Source organism: Drosophila nasuta, chromosome 3 (genome assembly GCF_023558535.2).
Source record: "Drosophila nasuta strain 15112-1781.00 chromosome 3, ASM2355853v1, whole genome shotgun sequence".
In the NCBI taxonomy this organism is placed as follows: domain Eukaryota; kingdom Metazoa; phylum Arthropoda; class Insecta; order Diptera; family Drosophilidae; genus Drosophila; species Drosophila nasuta.
The window spans coordinates 43,937,018-43,945,444 of record NC_083457.1 but is presented as its reverse complement, the minus strand read 5'-3'; the positions used below and the strand labels follow the sequence as shown (position 1 = coordinate 43,945,444).

The following is an 8,427-nucleotide window of genomic DNA, read 5'->3' as shown; positions in this document are numbered from 1 at the left end:
AACAAAAACACCATATGCTAAATTATTATATATAACGCTTATCGTCGTACTCTTATTACAAAACCAAAAACAAAATCGAAAGAAGATGAAAGTATAAAAAAAAACAAAAAAAAAAATCGTAGTGGTTTCATTGTAAAACAATATTTCATAAAATTTACGAATAGCTTCGACATTTTTCTCGCTTCTACCAAAAAAATTGCTAAACAAAGAAAAACAAGAAATACTCGAAACATTATTTGGAGATCGCTTTCCTTGGGCGCCAGTGTTGCAAAACACACTTTGATCTGCAAGCGTTGCCAGATCGTGCGTCGTTTGGAAAGTGATCAACAAGGAAACGAATTGAAATCGATTCGGGGGCAAGTTGAGGCCATGGAATATGCGCAAATGTGATTTTATTCAAAATAAAATACACATATAACGAAAAACAAAAAAATCAGAAATATTAAAATAATGAGAAAGTAAAACGAAGTAAATAAAGCACACAGATACAATTATAATTAATGACATTTTTATTGAATCGCCATTGGCTGAGCGTGAATGAGAGAACGGAGTGTGTATATACGAGTATTTACCTAACATAACATATATGAATATATAATGGATATATATATATATTATATATGATTATATTAATGCTAGTTGTTAAGTTGTAATTTTAAAATGATGAAAGAAAAGCAAATACACATTAAATAATATTGAAATCAAGCAATAACTTCAATTGGGTTTGGGATTTATTTTGATTGGTTTGGATTTTCATTTTCATTTCGATATATTTCTTTCCACTTTTTTTTTCTTTCCTCCTAGATCATGAACTTCATACCTACATATACGATATGAGGTTCATCTGTAAAAGCTTCTAGATATCTGCGGCTTCAAAAAACCAAATGAGCTGAGACTACTTTTAAAAATTTTCAAATTCGAAGATTTCTTTCCTTTAAAATACAAAGATACAATTACAATTAAATACAATTTTATTGAGTTGCCATTGGCTACACGTGGATGAAAGAATAGAGTGTGTATATAAGAGTAATTAGCACACATATGTATACATTTATATACATATCTCTAGACAATGCTTTACAGACTCGCACAATAAGTATTGTGCCTTATTTGACACCCGTAAAAATGCATCAAAAAGATACACAAAGCAATGCTTATTACACATTTACTATTGCGGGCAAAATGTTTTGGATCTTTGACATATTTATTTTGACGGAATTCTGAACTCAAAAAATTATTTTATTTGATTATGCATTAATTTTTAAGATAAGCATCCTTTTGTAAACAGATAAAAAATAATTGTTTCGCAACAAGCGTTAAGTGTGCCGAATAAAATTTTGTAAAGTGGAAAGTAAAGTAGTAGAAAAGATTAAATTCGAGAAACCGACGGATGACCATTGGTATAAACTAGATGAAGAGAAGTTTGAAAATCTTATCATTGGATTTTTCATTGCTTCCGCAATTCTAAAATCTGTAAAAATCCTTTGACAGCAAGATTTACCTTAAATATCTGAGTCACCAAATGTCGATTGTGAGCAAAACGGATGATGATCTTTCGGTATTTATCAAATTAGGAAAAAAATAGACCCAAATCCTTCTGGAACAAGAGTTACACCTTCTAGCTTGAAAACTTTGTGTCGAACTACGTTTTGCAAATGTTGAATAAGTGAGGAAACAGAACGTTTTTCTAGCATATTTATCAAAAGTGATTAATAATGAGTGGAGAACTACTTTAATGAAAATGAAACTAATTCAGAACACCTATAAAGATTTTGAGTTATAGCCACAGTATCGAGACTTTTTGCTGACAGTAGTATACAATGGATAAATATAATATATAATTTTATATATTAATGCTAGTCGTTAGGTAGTACTTTTAAATGGTGAAAGAAAAGCAATACACATTAAATAATATTGAAATGAAAGATGAGCTTGGACTGGTTGTGGCATTGGGATTGATTCCTCTCGTTTGTATGCTTCTCCTCTTCTTCTCTCCCTCAGTTCCAGCGACTTTTCTTGGCACGCTTCGGGTCCTGACTTGACGCTCCCGTTCCTGTTGCTGCGGGCACTGCTGCTGGTGGTGGTGGCGGAGGTGGCGCTGCAAAGACACCCGTCTCTGGCACCGTTTGCTCCCAGGTGCGATCGCTGGAAGCACGAAACTGTGAATTGTACTGCGACCGGAAAGCTTGACGCATTGCTGAATAGCGATCGGTTGCGGGTCCGGCGCCCGACAACGATTTGCTGCTTGGCTCCGGCGCTGGTCCCTTGCTCTTGCCAATAGATCCACTAGAGCCACCGCTTCCACTTCCACTTCCTCCGCTTCCAGGCCGCTCACGGTAACCCAATCCCATGAAATTATTTGCCGGCTTGCGTGCCTTGCTCTGCTTGAAGCGGGAGCTGCGAAACCAGGAGCTCTTCATAGCCAGCTCCATGAGATCGTCGGGCACCTCCTGATCGGCGCCCTCCAGATTGCGCACCAAATGACCCGCAAATTCCTTATCCTTGTCCGTCACCAGCGTATACGCATTGCCCTTTTCCCCGGCACGGCCTGTGCGTCCAATGCGATGCGTGTGCGTATCAATGTCCCGTGCAATATCATAGTTGACCACGTTGCGGATGTGCGGAATGTCCAGACCACGAGCAGCCACATCTGTGGCCACCAGGATGTCGCATTCCTTGCGCTTGAACTGCATAATGACCTTGTTACGATCCGCTTGATCCATGTCGCCATGCAACAACAGACAATTGTACTCCTTAACGAGCAGATTATTGGCCACCGTCTCGGCGTCGGCTTTCTTCGTGACAAACACGAGTACCGCACCCTCGGAGAGGAACTTGACGAGATGGCAGAGCAGCCAGTTCCATTTCTGTAACGGATTGGGAAACACATACACATGCTGTGTAATATCCTGATTCGCCTCATTCAAATCGCCCTGCACGATGCGCACCGGATCGGTCAATATATCCCTGGCGAGACGTTCAATGCGTTTTTTAAACGTGGCGGAGAAGAGCAGCGTCTGGCGATCAGGACGCACATGATTGCAAATGGAGCGCACTTGGGGTTCAAAACCCATGTGAAACATGCGATCGGCTTCGTCGAGCACCAGAAATGTGACTCGCCGCAAATTGGTGGCCTTCATCTTGACCATATCGATCATGCGTCCCGGCGTCGCAACGACAATCTCACAGCCCTGCTCCAGTGCCTTGCTCTGCTCCCATTTGGATCCACCGCCATAGCAGCATACCACATTGATGTTGTACACCTTGCCGAACTTCTTAGCCTCGTTGTAGATCTGCAGCGAGAGTTCGCGCGTTGGCGCTAGAATCAAACCAATGGGTCCATCACCCGTACGCAGTTCCCGCTGATCCATTAGATGCGTCAGCAGTGGCCAAATGAATGCAGCCGTCTTGCCCGATCCCGTCTTGGCAATGCCAATGATGTCGCGTCCCGACAGCGCCGCTGGCACCGCCTGCGCCTGAATGGGCGTCGGCTGCGTATATTCCGCCTTCCGCACCGACTTCAGCAGCGGCTCATCGAAACCAAAATGGCCAAAGGAGCTCACCGGATGCGGAGGCGCAGCGCCGCTCACCTTGACGCCCAGCGTGCGACGGAGTTCGCGCACCTGCTCCTCATCCAGCTGGGCAATGTCCTCGTGCGGCGTATAGAAGTTGCGCTCGAAGGGTTCGTACTCGATCTCGGAGTGATAAATGGGAGGCAAGGGATCGATATCCTTTTTCTTGGGCGGCGCTATCGGATTGCCATCCTCATCGTAGTCGATCTCCTGATCGGATCCCTCGTCGCGCAGTCCCGCATTTGGGTTCTCTTCCATGTAGCGATAGTAGCTCTCCTCATCGTCCTCGTCATCGATGTCGCCACGCACGCCCTTCTTCTCGAGCACCGCTGCCGACGACGCCTTCAGCTGTGTGTCTGACGCACTGGCGGCCGCCCGCACCTTCTCTTTTTCCACTTGCTTATTGATGCCGGCCATAAACTGTTCCAGCGGATCCTCATCTGAATCGGAGTCCGCTTTGTTATTGTTGCCGCCTGGCGAGGCACCTGGTGAGCCAGGTGCTGGTATATAAGCCTGCTCCGGCTGTTGTTGCTGCGTGGCTGGCTCATCGTCGTCGTCGAAGTAATCGTCGTCCATGTGTTGCTTGCGTTTGCCCACAAAATTCGTGGAGTTTGTGTACTGACTGATGGACTCCAGCGTAGAATAGCCATGCTTTGAGGTGCTGCCGCTGCTGGCTGCTGTTGGGCCAGTTGCTGTTGTAGCAGCCTGGAGGCCCCGGCCTCGTCCACGGCCAATGCTGAAGCCAAATCCTCCGCCTCGATTGCTGCTTAAAGCCGGCGGCGGCGGCACAGCGCTCATGTTGTTGCCACCGCTTGGTTGCTTTTTGTATGGGAAGCCGCCGCCCCCGATACCCCGGTAATTGCTCATTACGCTCGCTGCTGTCTGGCAGTGGCACTAGACAATAGGTACAAGTTGTAATCTCTGAGGCCCAAGAACACACGAACACACAAATCAATACAACATACGCGAGTTTAGAATTTGCCAATCTAGAGCATTGTTGCCAACCTTATTAGAGTTGTGCAGCCCTGTAGCTGTAAAACTGATTAACATCTCAGTGCATAGCAGCCCTGGCTAAGAAAAACTATCCCAATGAGCAACACTGGCCGCGTTATCGATAAGCGCTTATCGATTTCAGCGTCTGCAGCTTGTTGATTTTACTGTTTTGTTGTTTTCGTTTGCTCTGTGTCGTCAGCTGATGTGTGAAAATGGTTGAGCAGAGTGCCAAAGATTATGCGAGAATCATACAAACTGCCGATTTGGATAGAGAAGTGAGTATATAACTTGAGACATCTATGCTTTCACCTTATAATTATCCCTCTTCCGCACTCACCCCTCTTCAGGTTAACCCACTGTGCAACAACATCGAAGACATGCTCGCCCGACTAGACGAGTTCGAAACTGTTTTGGCTTCGGTAAGTGATTGGTAATCGATGCTAAGAATCAGTTTGATATGTGGCATTTTCTAGGTGCGAGCGGAATCCAACAGCATTATGGCCAATCATGTGAGTAGCATTCTTAACTTCAGCGATAACTTTGGCGAGCTGCGCAATCGCATCGACAAATTGGAACGATTTGTGGCCAAAGTTAACGAGAATCTCAACGAAGTCGAGAGCTCAGTTGATGTTGCTGAGCGGGAGCTCAATGTCACCGAATACAGTCTAAAGGGTCTGCTGCTCAAGCCACTGAAAGCCAAATTATCCGCTGCAGATACGCTGGGAGCACAGCCATCCAGTAATCTGATTGATGGCGAATTTCAAGCGGTTCCCATCTATAAGTCTGACGAATACTTTGGCACAGCCGATGCCAGCGTCAGCACATCATCTTCATAAGTGATTTCAAAGCCAATATATGTATGTTTATTACGTACTTTTAGTGTAAGTGTACAATTAGAAAAAAATGCTCTTCTAACAAATATATTTCGTACGTTAAATTATTTACCCGAAGGATATGGTGGATCCCACGGCTTGCGTGACGCTTTAGAATAAACACTGCAAATGAGGCACAAACCCATTACTAACGCCTGTGTCGAAATAAAGTCTTCGTTATTAATTATAAAAATAATCTAATTTTGGAACTCACCAAGAGTTTCATTTTTGCAAATGATTTTAGAATTGATTGGAACCCTTATTGTGTGTCGCCTTTTATAGGACTTTTGTAGAAATGCGGAAAATTAGCATTTAATTTAAATTTAACACATTACGTATTTCCTGTATATTGATCTAATCGATTTACCACTTCAAATAAATATAAATCGATTGTAAACGCACTGGAATGGCTAAATACAGAAACGAAAAGGATTCAGTTCCAACTGTTGATCACCTCATAATATTAGTTGCTTGAATAATTTCAAACTTTACTATCCGATCGTATGAGTTAAGTAATAGGAGTAACAACCACTGTAAATCTTGTTTTTGAAGAGCTTGTTGGCGATATTTTTTAGACCAGAAGGAATTGGGGTAAATTAATGAAATTTGGGTATGTTGTGAAACATATAATTAAAAATACAAATACAATTGAAATAAAAATTTCACTAAACATTTCGGCAGTTTTTCGTCAATTAAAAATCGCCCAATCAATTTTAAAAGAATCCGTACGAAATTCTCTTCGTATTCGCGGCTTAAAGATATGGTTGAAAAACTCGAGTTGAGGATCGAAAATAAGTTTTTATTGTTTATTATAGCTTATTTCTTTATTTTTATTTATTATTTTAAGAGTTTAGCTATATTTAAAATTAATACTAACACTGTTGGTAAAGCAATGGCTGTAAAGACCTTAATCTTGGTGTATTTTAGTTAAATAATCTTTCAAGATGCAAAAAAAATTTCTACATTTTGTAGACAGTTATACTTTATAATTGTTTAAATCTAACATTCATGATTATCAATAAATTTAACGAGCCTTTTAAGTTACTAGAAAAATTCTATAACAATTAATTGTAGTCAATATTAAACTAGTTAGTCGAATTACCAAATAAACGAACATTACAATGTAGATTCCATCTATGAGTCTGACAAATTGTGTAGGCAGTGCCTACTAGGCACTGCCAATCGCATCATTTTCATAAGTGATTTAAAAACCAATATTTGTTTATTACGTACTTTTAGTGTAAGTGTGCAATTAGAAAAAAATGCTTTTCTTACAAATTCATTTTGTACGTTAAATTATTTAAAGTCTATTGAATTATACGGATCGCGTGGCACGCAAATGAGAATCAGACCCAATACTAACGCCTGTAACGAAATAAAGTCTTTATTATTAACTGTAAAAATAATCAAATTTTAGAACTTACCAAGAGTTTCATTTCTGCAGATTATTTTAGAATTGACTGAGAAGCTTTTGGTGTGTTGCCTTTTATAGGACTTGTGCAATAATTTAGTAATTAGCATTAAATTTAAATTTACCACATCATTAACGAATATATATTTTTATATAATTGGTTAACATTTACTTCGTCACATATATTGAATAACAAGATTGCCCTATTACATTTCGAATTTGTAGTCTTTATTTAAGAAGATTTTCTTAAATAAATTTATTAATCACACTATTACATTTGGAATTTGAAGCTTTTATTATTCCAACGGGTTTTGTTTATATAATAGAAACAAGTAAGAAAGCTCCATACGAGTGTGCTCGACCTTACGATACCCGCTACCCATTCTTAATAAAAGCTTTGAATATACCAAATTTATAGACTTGGTATATCAATACACCATAGAGTACGAAATATATATGTCAGATTGTCAACCAAAACAGCTAAGACCCGACTACAGCAGGCAATTTCTACATTTTGTAGACAGTTATACTTTATAATTGTTTAAATCTAACATTCATGATTATCAATAAATTTAACGAGCCTTTTAAGTTACTAGAAAAATTCTATAACAATTAATTGTAGTGAATATTAAACTAGTTAGTCAAATTACCAAATAAACGAACATTAACATACAGCACATCATCTTCGTAAGTGATTTAAAAACCAATATATGTATGTTTATTACGTACTTTTAGTGTAAGTGTGCAATTAGAAAAAAATTCGACACATTTCGTATCTCCTGTATATTGATCTAATCGATTTACCACTACAAATAAATATAAATCGATTGTAAACACACTGGAACGGTTGATCACCTCATAATATTAGTTGCTTGATCGACCGATCGTATGAGTTAAGCAATAGGAGTAACACCTTGTTTTTGATGTGCTTTTTGATTTTATTTAAAAGTACAAATACATTTTTTTTCATATAAAAAAATAAACGATGTTTCACTGTTTCACGCCTCCGTGGCATGTAGCACAAGTGATGTAAATTTGAACCTACAGGGCGGAAAAAATGTCTTTATCTAATCGTTATATCTAGAATGATCTCTTGAACAAAAATGTCAAAATTTCACTAAAAATGTGTGCAGTTTTTCGACCAAAAATGCTGTAATCCTTTCCTGTATATTGTGTTAATCAATTTAACACATCAAAATGTAAATTAATATATAAATATATGTCGGAGAGTAAGTAATGCAGATTCGACACACTGACGTCACTGCGCAGCTGTGCGTGCGTCTCGGCACATTGCTGCGTAGTTGTAGGTGCACTTTGGCATTTTGGCAATGCGTAGTTGCTTGTGCGTTTCGGCACATTGTCAATGCGTAATAAAGAGTGTGCATGTTAGATTGCATCATTCTTCATTTGCGCTTTGTCGGTTGTCCGCATTTTGTCGCTTTGCCAAGTACAGTTATTGCGGGGCGACAGCGTTGAGACGCTGTCGCCGAGTGTGGTTCGATGGCTATGGCGTAGACAGTAAAAGGATCGAGCGGGCAGTGTGCTCTAGAATTCGCCTGTGAAAGCATCGAAACTCGCT

At 40.0% G+C, this 8,427-nt stretch overlaps 2 protein-coding genes across 3 annotated transcripts; one reads left to right on the top strand and one right to left on the bottom strand.

Annotated features, from left to right (window-relative positions):
* Window positions 1-491: 491 nt before the first annotated feature.
* Window positions 492-4,607, bottom strand: LOC132793558 (ATP-dependent RNA helicase DDX42). The gene has a single exon (XM_060803530.1). It carries the CDS (start codon window positions 4,437-4,439, stop codon window positions 1,998-2,000), a length of 2,442 nt encoding a protein of 813 aa, XP_060659513.1. The 5' UTR covers window positions 4,440-4,607; the 3' UTR covers window positions 492-1,997.
* A 101-nt stretch (window positions 4,608-4,708) lies between these two features.
* LOC132793559 (biogenesis of lysosome-related organelles complex 1 subunit 4) lies at window positions 4,709-5,633 on the top strand. 2 transcript variants are annotated; one of them, XM_060803532.1, is made up of 4 exons: window positions 4,709-4,840; window positions 4,913-4,984; window positions 5,039-5,446; window positions 5,517-5,633. In XM_060803532.1, the coding sequence occupies exons 1-3, from the start codon at window positions 4,778-4,780 to the stop codon at window positions 5,399-5,401; spliced, it is 498 nt and encodes a 165-aa protein (XP_060659515.1). In that variant the 5' UTR covers window positions 4,709-4,777; the 3' UTR covers window positions 5,402-5,446; window positions 5,517-5,633. The 2 variants fall into 2 exon arrangements, with proteins under 2 accessions (XP_060659515.1, XP_060659514.1); XM_060803531.1 differs by having other exon boundaries at window positions 5,039-5,633.
* Window positions 5,634-8,427: the final 2,794 nt, after the last annotated feature.

Coding starts and splice junctions, on each gene's coding strand:
- LOC132793558 (XM_060803530.1), bottom strand. CDS start 4,439: ATGAGCAATTACCGGGGTATCGGGGGCGGCGGCTTCCCATACAAAAAG.
- LOC132793559 (XM_060803532.1), top strand. CDS start 4,778: ATGGTTGAGCAGAGTGCCAAAGATTATGCGAGAATCATACAAACTGCC. Junction 4,841..4,912: donor CTGCCGATTTGGATAGAGAA/GTGAGTATATAA, acceptor ACCCCTCTTCAG/GTTAACCCACTGTGCAACAA. Junction 4,985..5,038: donor TCGAAACTGTTTTGGCTTCG/GTAAGTGATTGG, acceptor GGCATTTTCTAG/GTGCGAGCGGAATCCAACAG.